Raw genomic sequence first — 18,389 nt, 5'->3', positions numbered from 1 at the left:
AAATAGAGATAAAGATTTTTCGAATGAATAGCAAGTCTATAAATGCAAACTATTAATTTTACGTTGGAATAAACTCAACCTACCTATTCACTAAGCTGAAAAAAAGAAATGAATTAATCGGCTACAATGGTAATGTGCTGTATTGATAATTAATTGTTTTTCTATGTCGTACCAGAACAATTCTGTAGATGGGCATTTGAAAATAATTTGTTACAGAATATTTTTGATAAAAAATATTTTTTTGAGTGTTAACCGTCCACCGGTATAGTGTTAAACAAATGTTACTTGTATACAGTGCATTTAAAACTCTCGTAATTAATCTAAACATAAATCAATAAAATAACACTACAATTTAAAAGGTAATTTGTTCAGCTATATAAGCTGCTGTAAATAATAATAAATGTGTTTTAATTATTGGAGATAGGTAGTTTACATATTAATTATTTGCGGGGTTGTTAGGTGTGGTGTATTCATTTGAAATTAGAATAGGTAGAAGATATTAAAAAACTAATACGCAATATGTGTGCGCCAATTTAAAAAAATATATATAAACAAACAAATAACGCTTAATTTATTTGATCCAATACATAAGACAGTCCGTTATTTCGCCACATCGATGCGGAGAAAATCAGCCAGAGGTCAACAATCAGATCCATTATTTATAGGTCAATGTTATAAGCCATCTACAGTAAATGCAATATGTAATAATCACTCCGTGCCAAATTTGGAAGAATTACATATCACTCAAACATCTTATACATTTCACCTTGGAAGACACTATAAAAGACAAACATGAATGCCTCTTGTTAGTAACCAAATATTTACGTATTTGATTATAAGTTTCATTAGAAGAGTACACCGACAAACAAACAATTACGACAACTACCTGTCTTCATATTTTCGCTTTGACAATTTTTTGCAATCATTGATCAGTGCCAGGGCGGGTCGGTAAATAAAAAAACACAAAACACAGTACGATATTGACTTTACAAGGCGTGTGGGTGTGTTTATAGTTATGAAACTATCAATTACTAAACGAGTGTAATTAATTTTTGAACTTTCCTAGAAACAGTACCAATGCCATTTCTGTGACATACTGTGTTCCAAGGCAAAGATAATATTTAGTTATTTATGGCGACATTTAAGCGACAAAAAAATGTGCATGCATATAATTTGTTATGCGCTTCGATATACAATCACGATCTTAGATTCCCCCGAAGAAGTGAATGGAAATCACACCTAAAGCCAAGAGATAATTTCTTGTAAATATCACTTGTCGCCTCGAATATAGGGTGTTAAGTTAATACTAATAAATTAATGTTGAGACTGAAGGCAAAGTTACTGTAATGTGGATAATTGTGGAAACAACACTGAAAAATGCCGACACACTTCTGAGTCAACTTTTATCAAGGATAAATAATGGGCATGCGAAGCCAAAAATTAAAGCAATTTCACTTTACATGTAATAGTCATTTTAAAAAATTATTTCAATTAAAATTTAAAAAAATAGAAAGAAAAAAATAATAATATAGCAATGCGGAAGCAACTTTCTAATTTTTAATATTTTTTTCTCATTAAAAAAAATTAGACCGAGATGGTCAACTATTCAAACTTTTTAGGTTCACAATTTCAAGTCATTTTAATTCTCGTTAAAATGCACGTAATCACCAATACATAATTCTTTAGAAGGCTTACAGTTTGCTCAATTTTATTATTACTGTTGGTTGTAATAAAAATGCACTCCTACCTTAACGGCATCGTAGAGTCCTTCCTGTAGTCCCTTAGGGTCCCTGCCATCAGCTTTAGCAAGTCCCCTAGAACAGACAAGAGCAAATATATCACCACATGTGTCTGGAAATGAGGTGATAAGAATAAAACGCAAACGCGTTAAGAAACAATAAATTTCAAAACGTATTACCTGTAAACATCTCCATTTCCATTTAGATTAGGTTTCGGAGATGGAGTACTGCGATTCAGACCAGATGTGCCATTTACCGGTTTATTTGCACTCTGTTTACTATAAAAAAAAAAACTTTTATTAGATAATTTCAAAAACCGCAACTGATCGAGTGATAGATAGTCTAGCTTCATTAAATTACCGTCGTAAAACACTAACTGCACATTTGACATCTTTATGCACTGCAAGGAGTTAACAGTTCGCCATTGAGCAAATTAAAAAAATTCGACCAAATTCCTTCCTCTTATTATTAAACATGACGTTATCAAAAATTTCGACTGTTTATCAATAACACGCTCTCTACTTTTTAGAAACCTTGATTTGCTTGTTCAAGATATTACACTCGAATTAGGATTTTTGGACGTAAATAGATTCTCACCTGCTTGATTGTTTATTATGTAAACTACATTCGGATTTATCAATATAAGAGACAACTTTTCTTCTTCCATGTTCCCGATACTTTGCCAAAACGGGAGGATGTAAGTAATTATTGTAATACATGTCGAACAAACTAACACTCACTGCACAAGAGTCTGAACATGTGGTAAAAAGTCACAAGTGGTGTAATTTAAACATCGCAAGTTTTGCATTCCATGTGCACGTATCACTGAGATGATCCCAATTTTTACACTAATCAACGGCAATTAAAAATATATCGTAGTGTTAGAACTTAATTAATTTTATTGGCTTGTAATTGGAATTATTGCGGTTGTCAATTTTTTTTCGGTAAGTTGGACTTGGTGAGTACATTTTCCAAGGCACTATTGTAATAACCAATTAAACAAATAAACAAAGTACTTATACAAGAACAGTACAAACGCATACTCCTACAAATCTGAGCGCAAACTAAGCGTACTGAGTTATTTATTTGCATAATTAGCATTAAAAATGTGTACTTGTTACGTTGTGATCATCACAATTAGAGTACTCTACGTCATGTTCATGAACTTTGTTCGTTGTGTTCAGATAATACGATGGGATGATCCCCTGAAGAAAAATTATGAAGGATCTTGGTAGTAGGTATTGTTTTATCGGCGAAAATCAAAGCAAACAACTACGACGTATACAATGCAGCTAATTTATCATTCAATCATCAGATTAAGGTGAATAATTGGTTTGCATTTTCCACGCAAATTCCGCAAAAATGTAAACACATACATTAAAATTACATTTTCAACCAATATCATAACTCATACGCCACCCAAATGTTATTTATTGCAATTCTCCTTCAATTTTCTGTGTGATAAGCCAACTAAATCTATCCATATATGGTATTTCCATTGTCTTTGCACTTTCCGGGAAGACCACAAAGCACATAAATATTGATGACTAAGAATTTACCAAATCTAACAATCGTAATTGTCATGTGCAGTCATTTCGTAATAATAATTATGAGTAAGAACACTTTTTTCAAAGCTGACGCGAGAATAAGAATAGTTAAATAAGTACACTACTTATTTAAATAAATAAAATAAAAAACAATATTTGCACAGAATACGTGACACGTGAAGATTATGTCACAATTTTTTTCCATAAAATAAAATGAAAAATTACATTATATTATAATTTTAAACAGCACTTAAAATGCATGATTGTCTTGGCCCGTCAAAAAGTTTTGTAAATATATTTATAACAAATGACTTTTATTTAAATTCTGAATTACCATTAATTAATACAGGAATCAATCAACAAAGACAGATCCAGTAATAGATTTTCTAATCAGAAGAAACACACACACACAATTAATCATTCAAATTAATTGTGAATAATATTTATTGTATATTCTACTTAATATACGCTTGTCATTGTATTGTTTATTGTGCTTTTCCATTTTTTTCAATGGTTGTAGGCCTTGAGATACTTGCGGAAAATTTTCATTAGTCACCTAAGAATCTGTGCATCATTTAAACACAAAAATCACAATAATTTTTGGTATTACGGCTATAAATTAAATTTTTGCACAGTGCTATCCATCGTCTCAGCACCTACGTGAACATGAATTACTTATGTAAATAAATACCCGTATCACCTTACGTTAAAAATGATTAAGTTCCAAATGTTTAACTACATATTAAAAAGGTTTGGGTAATATACCAAGCGACACCTTATGAATAATTCATACAGAATAGGATTTATTATTCTTGCACCATTATGTGGCGAGTGTATTATGTTCTCGAAAATGTAGTTAGACTCGACTCCTGTATACCTTGATATTTGCTAGTTTGTATTTTACGACTTTCCGGTTTTTTATTATTATTACACGGACTAAATAATGCCCATATTTGTCCATAGAATCGATAAGCTAAACGGTATAAAAATAATTTCAGTGTAAACTGGAAATTTTACCGCCACGGGTTATAAACTAATACCAATATGTGCTAATTGCTGTAACATTGACAGAAAATGTCCCGTAACGTCCAAAGGAACGTGAAAAAATTGTTATTTGTAGCTCAGTTTCGTCCAAAAATTGAGTGAAGCCCACATGTTTCATCAACTACTTAAGAGCTGTTCAAGCACTTAATAAACTTACTTATTACTTTATTACTGCATTTCCCACTCAAAACAAATAACTCACCAATCATCGATCAATTTATTCTCATGATTCATCTGCCGCAACAACTCTTCCCTTTCCCGTTCCTTATGCGCCATCGTTTCCTGAAACTTCTGTTTCTGCTTCTGAAATTCTCTAAAAAGATCCCCATTGTAACTCCTATCTAAACTCGTCTCAACTGGCCCAGCTGGTACACTATCCACTGGAGCGATCGGTTTCTCATTCAAAGAATCCCTCCTTGAAGACCTCGCTGTTCCAACCGATGCCGGCGACTCCCTCCCTTTATGTTCCGGAGTCGAGGCGTTCGACACCTTCCTCTCCGGACTTTTCGACTTTGCTTGATTTCCAGTGGGTGTGTTTAATTTCGGCGTACTTGTCTGTTCCTGAATCGAGGGAAGTTGTTGGAATTCTGCGTAACTGTTACTCAGGAACACTTCGCCCTCGTTTTCGAAGAGGCGGTCCACTGATGTGTTCATCAGTTTGTTGTTTTTTATTCCGGTGAGGTGAAAACTGGCGAAACTACTTCGGGACATGGGTCCGTTGGTGTTGATGTCTCCGGTGCTGAGAGCCATGAGACGTGGGTTGCCGTTCTGTCCGGCGCTGCTTCCGCCGGCGAAACCGTAAGGCAACCCGTCCAACACCGGCATGAGGGAACGGGTCATGATATCGGCCGCCGAACGCGGACGAGTGAATGGCATCGCCGAGTGCGGGAACGTCTTTGGCTAAATTGACAGGATGGTAGTAAAGCCTTTAGTTCAATATGATTTTGTTCGGTAGAAAACAATGAATGATCAATATTTCATTATTTTGTTTACATTTATCATTGAGTTTCTAGCGTATCGAGGCTAAGAAACAACAAAAAAGTATATTCCACATGATCCTATGATCAATCACTAAAATCGGAAAGTTCATTCGTTTTTAACAACAAAAAATAATTACAAGTTAGGTAAAACAGCAAAGTACTCAAACGGACCTTTAATTTTTTTTTCAAAACTTTTCGGTTATAACGAACTAAAGTCCAAAAAACAAGAGACTACTACCGAGTAGACTAAGAGTATTCACAATTTCTGATTAAAAAAACCTTTGGACAAATTTTCGGGAAAATAATTTTTCAAATTAAACTCCCGTGTAATAATAATAATAATAATAATAATAATAATAATAATAATAATACATATTTGTTGGATAAGATTATTTTTAGTAGTTCGTACAAAAAGTCGAATTCAACTGAATAGGTATAATGGGTAGCTCAGTAGCTATGAAAATTGAATGGAAATTTTTGTTGGCAGCTTTGAATTTATGGAATTTGAAAAATAAATAAGTTCAAATACCGTTCAAATCTATGGACAAGACAAATTTACAAAATCGTTTAACCCTATTAAATTGTGATATAAATGTAGGAATATTTTGGTTTAAGGTCAAGTCAAGTCAGTTTAAAAGGCCCACAAACCCTGATGCCTACACCAAATAAAAAAAATGCGACTTTACGTATCTTACAATAGTTTGGCGGTTTTGTTTTACCGACATCAGAAAAATAAACAATATACGATTAAAAAAAATTACTGATGTTTCCACTAGAATTTTGATTTGATTGGCAAAAAGTGACAATTGGTTTTAAATAACGACAAAAAATAATTCAAATTTCTTTATTACTTTTAAAATTAAATGAAAAATATTGAGTTGTACTGTTTGTTTTATATATTACGAATAACAAACTATTTCAGTCGGTCCCTTGTGAGGCGATCCAAAAAATTTTTTACTTAAAAACGGTACACATTACACAAAAATTACAAAAGACTAATTCAAATTCTTGTGAGAGATCCTCGTAGTTCCCTTTAACAATGTTTTACATCTTTATAATTTGTACTGTTGAATGATTATAAAAAAAAAAAAACGATTGCATGCCAAATTTTACGAGTATATTGGATAAGTATTTTTAAAGATAAAAGATATAATCACAGTTCTTGAGGTAAATTTTAAAGAATATTAATATAATAATACAAACGTTTTGTAAAAAAATACAAATAATTGATTTTTAATGCTGAATCTATGGTTAAATTAAAACGTTTTCACTTGTTTGCGAGACATCTGCATAAAATCAGTCAACGGTTAAACAATAATTTAAAAAACGCAATTTAATTTAATCGAGACCACTTTAGCACTATACCTGAAGCTCGTTTTCAGTTTATTTTTTTCGAAATAACTAGTAGAACACCGATCACCAATTTTCTAAAAACATTGACATCTTCAAAATGTTATATTTACCAATAAATGAATAATAATATAATAATATAGTATAATAATTAATAATAAATGTTTTCCATTTCTTTTCCAAATGTTTTTGATCTGGAATAATGGAAAAAAAATCCATTAAATTCCAAGAAACCAAAAAAATTAAACTTAAACCAGGTTAAAAACATTGTTAGTGAGGTAGCAAATTAGGTTTTTAGGCAGCAAAAATAAAACAGACATCAAAACCGTCTGTTCATTCGAGTTTCAGTTAAATGTCTGTAAAAGTTTCCAACATTTCGAATTCAATACAAAATTCAGATAAAAACTGGTCAAAAGGCCGAATATAATGACCATGTGCCACGTTTTTTGAAACGAGTACAGAATAAATACAGTAATATAAAAAGTTGTAAAATCATTCCTAAACATCTCATATCATAAAAAATTCACATTTCGTTTTGGTTACACTTTTGATGATAACACATTTTTACCTGATAAGACCACTTTTTCGTAGAACCGAATACAGAACGTGAACTGCAATTTGCAATCAAATTTTAGAAATAGAAAACAGAAAACAGAAAATGTCTTGTGATTTAAAATACACTTAATTTATTGGGTCCAACACTTTATTAGATGAAAAAGGAGTCACTGAAGTCTTCAGAGTCGTTTTTAAATGCTGCATTTTCGTCTTCGTCTCAAACATTGAAAACTGAATTACATTTTTGTTCAGTAACAGTTACAGTTTTCATTTTGGTTTTTTGCTTATATCTCGAAAACAGTTACTCCTCTCAATTTTTATCTTTTTTTCAAAATTAAAGCTGATAAAATTTCCTACAAAATAGTTATTTGCAATTTTCTTGTAGGACCAACCATAAGCGAGTTATAGAGTTGGATGTAAATAATCTTTAACAAAAATTTGCTTTAAAATAAAGTGTTTGAAAAACTGAAATTAAACTAAATTAATTGTGTCTAACAATTTAGTAGAGGAAAAAGGAGGAGACATAAAAGTCACTAAAGTCTTCAGAGTCGTCTTTAGTCGTCATATTAATAACAATAACATTAATAATAATAATACTAATAGTACTAAATTTGCTTATATGCAAGCGCTTAATTAAGGTAACAGTTTTTTGGTTTTTTGCTTATATCTCGAAAACAGTTACTCCTATAAATTTTTATCAATTTGCGAACAATTTTTTTTTCTTGCAATAAAATTTGAGTGACACTAAAGACGAATCAAAAGTTAATCCGCTGTTAATTAGCTTAACTTTTACTTTGAATTAAAATTTTTAACCAGTTTTTTAAAATCGACGATAGGTGTATATTTAAATCCAACATTAAAATAGAAGTGAGTTTCAAATTGTTCAAAAATATTAAATGAAATATTAAACAGTTGTGTTTAATAGTATAAAGTTTAGTATAAGAAACTCAGTTGAGTTTATTGAGCATTCATTGTTTTCACTGAACATAAAAATACTGTACTGTAACATGTACCTTAATTGGAGTGACGAGCATGTGCTCGGTCCAGGAAGTCTCCAAGGAAGGTCTTTCCAGACGTTCCACGTCCACGTTGAGGGTTCGTTGCTCGAAGGGTACAGAGAACGTTTCCGAAGGAACGCTTTGCAACCAAGACAATAAACTAAGATCTGAGTCACTAAAACCAACACTGCCGTCAAGTAATCTCGAGAAATTCATTTCGTGCGATTGAGATTCGGTGGTTCCTGTCGCTTTGGCTTGACAGTAATTCACACAGGATTCGTAGAGAATGCCTTTGATAATTAATTGGATCAGTCTGTCGTTTTTTGCGCTGTTATTGGCATTGGCATCTGTCGATTTCCTATCTCCTGGTAGAAATTCAGCTACTAGAGGATACACCTCTCGAAAGCACTGCACTCGGGCGTTACTCGGATTCCAGTCTTTGTATTGCAAATGATCGGTGAGCCGCGGCAGCGTCAGAAGTAAGCACAGATTCGAGTAATCCTCCTTGGAAGGCGCAAACTTTTCCAAATCGTTTAGGACTTTAACGACTTCTTCCACCGCGTTGTCGACGCTGTTCCCTTGCACGTTGGCCTCCGACTTGATACATAACAGCTCTATGTACTTGTGCTTGAGGATCGTGTAGCTAAATTTGCGCATATTGAAGGCCTGCAAAGCCTCCAACGGTTGGATGAATTCCAGTACGTCATCCCATTGTCCATCGAGTATCAGTTGTCGCAGGAAAAGAACGTCATCCGAGTAATTGCCGTTGATTACGCCGGTTTCTCGTTCGAGACTCAACTGGGAAATGTGCAGCTCGCGGTTGTGCAGGAATTCGAGGGCCAGTCGAACCACGTCCTCCTCACGGAGGGTGAGCCGAGCTGACGGCATGACGTACCGTATTTGAAATCTGAAACGAATGCAAAAGTTAGCCAAGAAAACGCTAATCGGACGACACACATGACCGCTCGACCAAAAAAATCCAAATCATTGCGGTAAATTTACGAAAAACGAGTTTGCATATTCAAGGAAACGACTTACAGGCGCATTTTTCACTTGTTAGACATCGGTGTTTCGACACTGTGATTGTTTCAATGCCCACGAAACTATTTCTTATAACGGTGACGATTCAACGCACCAAATTGTACCGGAAATAAGTGCGTCGGAAATAAAGACTGTAAATTGGGTCTTTAACTTAAATCACGCACGTTTGTCATTTTCTGCTCCGAATCTAACGTTTTAAACCACAACACACCTAACAGTTTAGCTAATGACATGTTGCAAAAATCGATAGCACCTCAGCTAGCTGAATAAATCAGTATAGTCAGTCAATAATTTTAGTTCAATTGCCATAAGCAGGTTTTCTGTACAAAAAACTTTTTCAAAATTGAAAAAAGTATAAATAAAACATCGCCTTTTGCGGTAATATTCTAGCATTGTGGTAATAGTACAGTTAATAAGACTATAACCAAGTGACAAACGCCAGACACCCAATGTGCGGTTCTCTGAACAGGCGGAAAATATAAGGATATTGTTAGTTGGGCCATTGTTGTATTGTTTGGCCAGCATAATGTATTGACAGCCGAAAGCAGAAAAAAATCTGTATGTAAATTCAAAGCTTGAGTCATAGCTTTAGAGTGTGTCGGCTCGTAAACTATAATAAAAATAAAATGATCTACTCTGAAGTGCACCTACAAATCTAATTGTAAAGAAAACAAAGTTATATTTAACCCGGCGTCAGCAGTTTGACTATTTTTGAAAATGTAACATCCTGCTTTCAATTATTTTTTAAAGCGCATCGGAATTTGGAATGTATGAAATGATTAATTAATTATTGTTCATTTGAATTAAGGCAAAAGCGCTGAAATAGTTCAAAGAAGGACGCTTGCTTAATTATGAACAACATCCGGATGTCTCGAGGAAAATGTGTCCAGCGTGTCAAATCGCGAAATCCTCCATACGATAGTGTGTCATTTTATGCAATGAGTACCATATGGCAATGTTTTCTTACTTTTTATTCGTTTATCGAAGCGATAAAAGTAGACGGATTCATAAATACGTAAATTAGTTGTGCCAGAATTAAAAAATAGCTTTATATTATATCTACAATGGTAAAAGCAAACAACACTGCTTGTCAATTAAATCGGTAAAATTTATTCAAAAACAGAGTATTCTACAATAATTTATTGCATTTGAAGAAATAGAATTATTCAAATCCGAGATAAAAATGATAATGGCACTTGTTTATCATCCCACCACACAATAGAGAGAATATGCTTAAGAAAGTTATCATCAATTTATGTAAATCTTGGATGAATGGATGTAAAATTACTACGTTTTCCGACAACGTACTACGTAAAAATTGTTCCATTTTAATTATGAAAAAAATTCCCAAACGTAGAATCCCACCGTTTGTTTCCGTACGAATCCTTTCATTTTCATTTAAAAGTTAAGTAAAAAAAGAGTCTTGTTTATTAATAAATAAAATAACTTCTTCGTTAATTTTTATTTTTCCATTTATTTTCCAAATAAAAAATTATACACAAATCAACAACAGACCAGGAAAGTAAGGTCTTATTCTGTACCAAATTTTAAGTAGAACTTTCTTAGCATAAATTATTTACAAAAACATGCCGATGTCCGTCACTATAATATTTACACTTTCACGATACAATCAAGTATGAATTTTTTATCTCTAATTTGTCTCTTGAAAGTCCATGCGGAAGCTGATGCTGCAATGTTTTAATCACCAGGAGAGCATTTTTCTTGTTTTCAAGTTACTTACAATCAGTCTATTTAATCTTATTTTAACTTTCTAACAAATGTACGATTAATTACGACAAATGCTTCATTTAAAAAACACAATTTCTTACATAAATCCATGCACAATTTAAAATCGTAGTCAAAAACTACACAACTGAAGCTTGTTATAGATTCCTTTCGTAATATCAAAAAAAGTCAAGAATTAAAAGAAGTGAAACTCTCGTTAAGGCATGAAAAGCGGCTGTTGTATTATTCAAAAGTAAAATACACCATCAAAGGATCAACATGAATAGGAGCACAAAAAGTTGCTAGATTACTATTAAATTCCGTATTTCATCCAGAAAATACTTTCCATCCCCACTTCACTGATGGTGATGGCTTTTAAAAATGTTTGTCATGCTGGTTTCAATTTGATAGTCAGCACAGCTTCTATTTAAAATTTCCCATAAAATATAACCGTTCATTCAAATTCATTTCCATCCATAAATCATTACACATCGTTTATTGGTGATAAAACTGAGCCATTTAAAAATTAGCCACTCACCACAAGACCACCGAGATGTACTTAATTCAACCCAAGTTCATTCTAATTTGACCACTTGGGAAGAAAATCTAATTAGAAATCTCACCAGACCACGGTCACTCTACCAACTGTCACTCTCTAAACTCATACACACGATTGCCACTGTCTTAAACACAACTTCTTTTTCGATTTTTCACATTCCTCAACGAAAACTCGCCACGTGAATTCGACGTGTTAATTGTGGCCGTAAATGAGGCACTTATAAATTAATAAAGCCATTAGGACTGAGCGCTAACTAGGCTAAAACGAACTGTGTTAACCAAGGCGTAAAATCATAAAGTACAATGAGGTGCAACATTCTAGTCAAATGACTAGACAATAATAAAGCTACATTTTGCCATCGAATCAACACAAGATGAACTGCTGGATCCTTAATTAAAAAACCGTTACATCCTACCTTTAAATAAACAATTAACGAATTTCGAAAATGTTCAAATATAATCAACAAAAAACGTATAACTGTATGCTTTAATGACCACAACTTTAGCCAACCCAGATTCTAAAACTTTTCACCTGTTTAATACGAAAATAATTAATTTCGTTTATAACCAGTTTGGAAGCCTATGTTGTGTTAGCTGACCCTAAGTTTACAACATCGAAAGGAGGATACCATTGCCTGGGTCACTCGTTCGACACCGGCGATTACCTTCTAGTCATGAAAATAACCTTCGTCTTTAAATATTTTTGAAACGGTATATTTGTTATTATTGCAGACAATTCCGCAATAAATTTTCAACAGAATTGATTTTATAAAATATTTATATATTTCTCAAAAAAGAAAGCCATTATGTTAACTAAAATGCAGCTGTCTTAATAAATTAGAGATGGTCTAGATGAACTACAAATGATTTTTCTAATAAACTCTAATACACATCTGTTCAATTTAAGATCAGCCGTTTGTTGCGAGACGTTCTCGCTGCAGTTTCTTGACCTTCCGTGTTCATTCACTTGCACTAAATATTCGAGTGTAGTGCTGGATAAGATTCACTTATGAACCTTATTTAGTTCACTTGAACTTAAGTGCCAACACTCGTATCTCCTGCAAGTAGTAAGGACATGCGAGTGTAATTTTAAAACCCCGACACATTTAACTTTGAAAATAATTAAGTAGAGAAATAAAAAAGCCGGAACTTTAAATATTACCTTAGAAAATTTAAGAGGGACGGTGCTTTCAAGAGCTAAAAAACACTAACCTCCCTCTGGAGAACTCCCTATTATACGTAATGGGGATACAAATTTCGGTGTGAGTCACAACCACCATGCTTCACCACGATTTTGAATCTTCATTTTGTATATTTTTGCACACAAGTCACCGCCACTCAAAGAGACACGTACAAAAATTTAAACTTTTTGTAGCAGTTTTCTCAGACGACTGCTGCAAATAGGAAAAGGAGGTAATCAACGAAGCAGATTGCCGCAATCGACGCACATGTACCGTAACTTTACCGAAGAGGAACTGCACACGAGACGTAGCAATGCTTCTTAGAATTTATTCTCCCCATGAAAATGATGCGGTGGTTTATGACACCGAAGACCGAGCATCTTATCTAATGATGCAACCGCTATCAAAGAAATGCAACGTGGAACGTGCAAAAATCCTTCGGAGGAGCTTCGCGAGAAACGTGCGCACGAGCTGAAGAAGCTTCAAAAATTTCAACTCGTCGAAGACAAGTGTTTTTCTGAATAATCTTACTTTCAAGGAAAGTTTAATTAATGAAAAATGCCATATGAACATGTTGAATAAATTTTGCTTGCCGTTCAACGCTATTGCTTACAATGAAAGATAAATCTTCACAATATACCTACAAGTTTTTGTGAATACATGATTGAAGAATACATCTTTATTTAACGTAAAACGGTCTTGACTTTATTATTGGCGATAAACATAAATCGTTAACAAGAATGCTGCGAAAAAATGACAACAAGTAGAAAAAAACATTGATTTATATCGATAAATATACAATTTTAAATTAATTTAAGAGAACGCAAAATTTATTGAAATCTGTTGTTCAAAAAATCAATATTATCCAACAAAGTAGCAAAGATTATCTATTTAAACAAGTACGCGTTTAAAAAGTAAAATGCTGCCCGAAAAAAAATTCAGAAATAATTCTTACTACAATTTCTTGTAATTCTTATAGTGATCATTAGGTACCTAATTTTTACAAACCTTAAAAAGTCTGTACAATTTTTATGCAAAATGTAGCTCTTATTATACTTAATCTAACAAAACTTATTGTTAAAATGTGTTTTGAGTTTACTTTTTGGCTTGGATATTTGAATATACCATTAAAACTTGCTTTAGTGCTTTAATAAGATAAAATTAGATATAAGTTTCTAGAAAATTATCTGGCAAAAGTAATCTTGATAAAATCTCTTCCGAGTATCAGTTACACAAATGTATTTCACAATAATAATAATTTCTTTGTCGAATTCTAATATGTATTATTATAACAAGAGTTCAATAATTGTTCTGGTCTTGGTTTGCTGTGGTTTTCTCTTTCTAGCATGAACGTAGATTGCGTGATAAGTTCATATGGTTTGCTGTCAACTGTTTAAATGTTGTCTTATTTTTGCATTTAGGAGTTTTTGATAAAAATCACATTGAAAATCATGATAATTGTATGCAGACGTTCAAGAATTTACGCTGCAAGCTCAGTTTAACGTGTAAATTTTTGGCCTGACACTGACAGCACTGACAGCTGTCATCTCTCATTGTTTTGTAATGTTAACCGAGACATACGTTTTTTGTGACAATTACCATACATAGGCGATCTGACCAGAACAATTATTGAAAATTTGTTATTACAGACTGATCCAGAAATACTGAGTCTGTTGGCAACACATTTGAAAGTATTTGTGTTCGTAATTTGCAACAATGTAACCGAATTCGATTTTTCTTGACAATTATTTGACGTACAACTCCACAAGAATGTTAAATTGTTGTTAACTGGAAGAGTACTACATTGGTATCCTTAAAAATTTAAGTCCAGTGTTGCCAACAGACTCAGTATTTCTGAATCAGTCTGTAGTTACTACTTGAAATAATAAAAAAATAAAGATAAACATGATAAACATGATAAACATGAACTACATGATCACCAAGCATAATAAAGAGCAAAAAAATCATGGCAACAAAATTCAACAACACCGCAAACGTAAGAATTTCTAAAGAAGAAATCTTCCTTATCAACCAAATTAGCTCCCATTAGCACCGCCATCTCGAGTTTGCGGAACGTAATAATTTCACCAACATTCAAACCTTCATTCAAACGTACTAATTTTAGATATTATACAATAACAATCGATGAACTCTCGTATAAAACACACAGTAGTTGTGAGACATATAGCAAATTGCGCAACAAATTCTTCTTGCTAAAACGTTTTTTTCCGGTTAAACAATTTTAAAAAACATGTTGCAAATTTTCATAAGACTAGATAATCATTATAACTCTTTAAATGATTAGATAACACACCAAATATTAACAAAACGTCGTTTGGTGATCTGATAGTGGAACACCACTGTGCATCATGTTCATTTTAGTGGCTTTTTTAATACCACTGTTAGGCATAACTGGTACCATTTATCTTGGTATATTTTGTGCCATCTTTGGTTATTTCTATTACTACGTCAAAAGGCAGCAAAATGTTTGGCACCAAAAAGGTATCAAGTACTGCAAACCCAAATTTCTTTTGGGTTCACTTGAAATAATTCGTAGCAAAAGTTTGGCTCAAATAATACAAGAACTCTACAATGCCTTCCCTGAAGAAAGGTAAGTTTATAATTCTGATTTAATTAGTAATTACTATTCTAATTTAAGGTACCATGGATTTTACCAATTTCTACTGCCAACCCTGATCATTAAAGACCCCGATTTGATCAAACAAATCACGATTAAAGATTTTGATCATTTTGTCAACCACCGAAGATTTGTAAACGCCGATGATGATCCCTTCTGGAGTCGCAATTTACGAGGATAAATTGAAAAGTCTCCGGCCTAGCCTAGATAGGATGCAAATTTGGCAGATTTTATTATGGCATTATATTCTTTCATATTTTATTAGTCGTGCCTTGGAATATCAAAAACATCGGTCAAATAATAATTATTTGCCAGTTGTTTGAATTCGATGTAGTTTGGTGTTTGTGCGCAATGGAGCAAACTGAGATTCGTGCAGTGATCAAATATTTTTTTATTAAAGGGCTATCCTCAAAGGATATAAAATCTGAACTGGACAATACATTGGGCGACTCTTCTCCTTCTTACACGACAATTAAAACTTGGGTCGCGGACTTTAAACGTGGTCGTAAAAGCACGGAAGATGCACCACGTTCAGGACGACCAAAAACCGCTACGTGCAAAGAAATTGTAGAAAAAGTCCATAAAATTGTCTTGAATGATCGCCGGTCAAAATTGGTAGAGATAGCAGAAGCTGTGGGCATTTCAACGGAGCGGGTACATTACATCCTAACTGAAGTGTTGGATATGAGAAAGTTATCTGCGCGATGGGTGCCGCGACTGCTCACACCAGAGCAAAAATTGATTAGAAAAATGATTTCTGAGGAGTGTTTGGCCCGCTTACAACACAATCCGGTGGATTTTTTACGAAGATTTATAACTGTAGATGAGACGTGGATTCACCATTATTCACCCGAAACCAAACAGCAGTCTAAACAATGGACTGCAAAGGGGGAACCCGTTCCGAAGAAAGCGAAAACACTTCGGTCGGCCGGAAAAGTCAGTATTGGGATGCTAAGGGTATTCTTTTCATAGATTATTTGGAAAAAGGAAAAACAATCAACGGCCCATATTATGCTTCCCTGCTGGACCAGCTAAAACAAAAAATCCAAGAAAAACGCCCTAGCTAGGCCGGAGACTTTTCAATTTATCCTCGTATTTGCAAGAAGGGACGAAAAGTGGAGAGATATGCGGGCTACTCTAAGCCCTTCGTTCACCAGCAGCAAAATGAGGATCATGTTCGAACTAATGGACGAATGTGCTAGAGAATTTGTCCAACATTTCAAAAGTCAAAACTCTGACACCGTCGAGTTGGAAATGAAAGACACTTTGAGAAGATTCACCAACGACGTGATTGCTAGCACAGCCTTTGGCTTGAAAATTAACTCGCTGAAAGACCGAAAAAACGAATTTCTACTAATGGGTGCGGCCGCCACCGACTTTGGCTACATAAGAACTATGAAATTTTTATTGTACACCTTAAGCCCAAAACTATGCCAGGTTGGTAATTTTTATTAGTTAAGATTTCGTGTAACACTAAATAATTCCAGTTACTAAAAATGAAAATTATCCCAACCAAAGTCGCCGATTTTTTCACCGTGATTATAAAAGACACAATTAAGAAACGGAAAGAAAAAAATATTATTCGCCCCGACATGATCCACTTGCTACTGGAAGCCCAAAAAGGACGCCAACACCCGGAAGAACACTTGGATATTGACGAAGGATTCTCTTCCGTATCCGAATCAAAACTAACGAAACCAAACGAAAAACTAGAAATCACAACTGAAGACATAATATCCCAAGCGTTGATTTTCTTCCTCGCGGGTTTTGACACAGTCTCCACCCTCCTCAACTTCCTATTCTACGAACTCGCAGTCAATCCAGACGTACAAACGCGACTCAGAACGGAAATCCAGTCAGTTGACGAAAAAATCACTTATGAAACTCTGTTAAAACTGAAATATCTAGACATGGTGATGTCGGAAGCCCTCCGGAAATGGCCACCAGCTATCGCCACGGACCGAGAAGTCGCGAAAAATTACACAATCGAACCGACAAAACCTGACGAAAAACCCTTGCTTCTGGAGGAGGGGATGCTCTGTTCGATACCAATTTGTGCAATACATCGAGATGAAAAATACTATCCTGAGCCGGAAAAATTTGACCCGGAGAGGTTCAACGATGAGAATAAGCACAAAATAAACCCCCTCACTTTTATACCGTTTGGGGCAGGCCCCCGAAATTGTATCGGTTCCAGGTTTGCGCTTTTGGAAAGCAAGTTGTTGGTTTTTCACGTGGTGAAAAATTTTGAAATCGTTCCAATTGACAAAACCCTAATTCCGCTAGTGATGGACAAGTATCAGATCAATTGGAGTGTCAAAGGAGGGACATGGCTAGGACTGAAGAATATTTAGTCAGAAACCGTTAATAAAGTTAATTATGCTGTAATTATTCATTTCTTCACTTCTTCAGATTATGAAACACGCTCACATTGACCGTGCGTTTTTACCTTGTAATCTCCTACAATCCAGTGAGTTTGTTTTCCGATAACAACTAATAAAATATTGTTTTAACATGGAATTAATTTTCACTGGAAAATTTCAAATCAATAAAAGATGTCACCAATGTGGAGAAAAAGCAGTAAAAGTTGTTTTGCAGTAAAAGTCACTGCGAAAGAGAAATTCAGTTATCATTTTGGTCGGTTTAAAAATGGCACTCTTTATTACATGACAGGTGTGCTTCAATTCAGCACATTTCCTCGAAACCAATTATTGAATTCCGTGGTAAATACATGTGCTAGACGTATGGACGCAAAATTTAAATTGCCATTTGATTGTATTTGCTTTCTTATTTGTTCCACATGTGTTTGCAACTTGCATTTTTTTTGTAGTGGTCGATTTTTTGCCGGAAAAGATAACGAAAGCATTAAGTACAGATCTTGATTTTTCTCATGCAACAGTTCTATTTTCGGGAACTGTTCCGTAAATAAGTAAATACAAGTCGGTAATATTCATAAATAACAGAGGCGTTGGAACACGTCCTATTGGAGACTGGACAAGTGTCGCTAACAATTTGGAATTTATTTACACGTTT

The 18,389-nt window shown here is 34.0% G+C and overlaps 2 protein-coding genes across 4 annotated transcripts in view; one reads left to right on the top strand and one right to left on the bottom strand.

Annotated features, from left to right (window-relative positions):
- LOC657535 (uncharacterized protein) overlaps positions 1-18,389 on the bottom strand; it is a 65,474-nt gene that overhangs the window by 46,676 nt on the left and 409 nt on the right. Inside the window, exons 1-5 of one of the 3 annotated variants that reach the window (XM_064359780.1) lie at positions 12,750-12,947; positions 8,229-9,120; positions 4,533-5,230; positions 1,919-2,017; positions 1,748-1,814 (exon numbers count right to left, since the gene is read on the bottom strand). In XM_064359780.1, coding sequence (XP_064215850.1) covers positions 1,748-1,814; positions 1,919-2,017; positions 4,533-5,230; positions 8,229-9,120; positions 12,750-12,817 — 1,824 coding nt within the window. In that variant the 5' untranslated portion in view covers positions 12,818-12,947. Of the gene's footprint in view, positions 1-1,747; positions 1,815-1,918; positions 2,018-2,336; positions 2,805-4,532; positions 5,231-8,228; positions 9,121-12,749; positions 12,948-18,389 lie in introns of those variants that run through there. The other 2 variants (XM_064359781.1, XM_064359784.1) reach the window with 2 other exon arrangements.
- LOC657454 (probable cytochrome P450 9f2) lies at positions 14,932-17,744 on the top strand. The gene is made up of 4 exons (XM_064359786.1): positions 14,932-15,329; positions 15,378-15,528; positions 16,452-16,793; positions 16,844-17,744. Exons 1-4 carry the CDS (start codon positions 15,088-15,090, stop codon positions 17,708-17,710), a joined length of 1,602 nt encoding a protein of 533 aa, XP_064215856.1. The 5' UTR covers positions 14,932-15,087; the 3' UTR covers positions 17,711-17,744.

Source organism: Tribolium castaneum, chromosome 1 (assembly GCF_031307605.1).
Source record: "Tribolium castaneum strain GA2 chromosome 1, icTriCast1.1, whole genome shotgun sequence".
Classification (NCBI taxonomy): Eukaryota; Metazoa; Arthropoda; class Insecta; order Coleoptera; family Tenebrionidae; genus Tribolium; species Tribolium castaneum.
This window is presented reverse-complemented; position numbering and strand designations above follow the sequence as displayed.

What these genes read in the sequence shown, in the direction of transcription:
- LOC657454 (XM_064359786.1), top strand. Translation starts at nt 15,088, where the DNA reads ATGTTCATTTTAGTGGCTTTTTTAATACCACTGTTAGGCATAACTGGT. An exon ending in CCTTCTGGAGTCGCAATTTA is followed by an intron (nt 15,529 to 16,451) that starts CGAGGATAAATT and finishes TTTATCCTCGTA; the next exon opens with TTTGCAAGAAGGGACGAAAA. An exon ending in TAAGCCCAAAACTATGCCAG is followed by an intron (nt 16,794 to 16,843) that starts GTTGGTAATTTT and finishes AAATAATTCCAG; the next exon opens with TTACTAAAAATGAAAATTAT.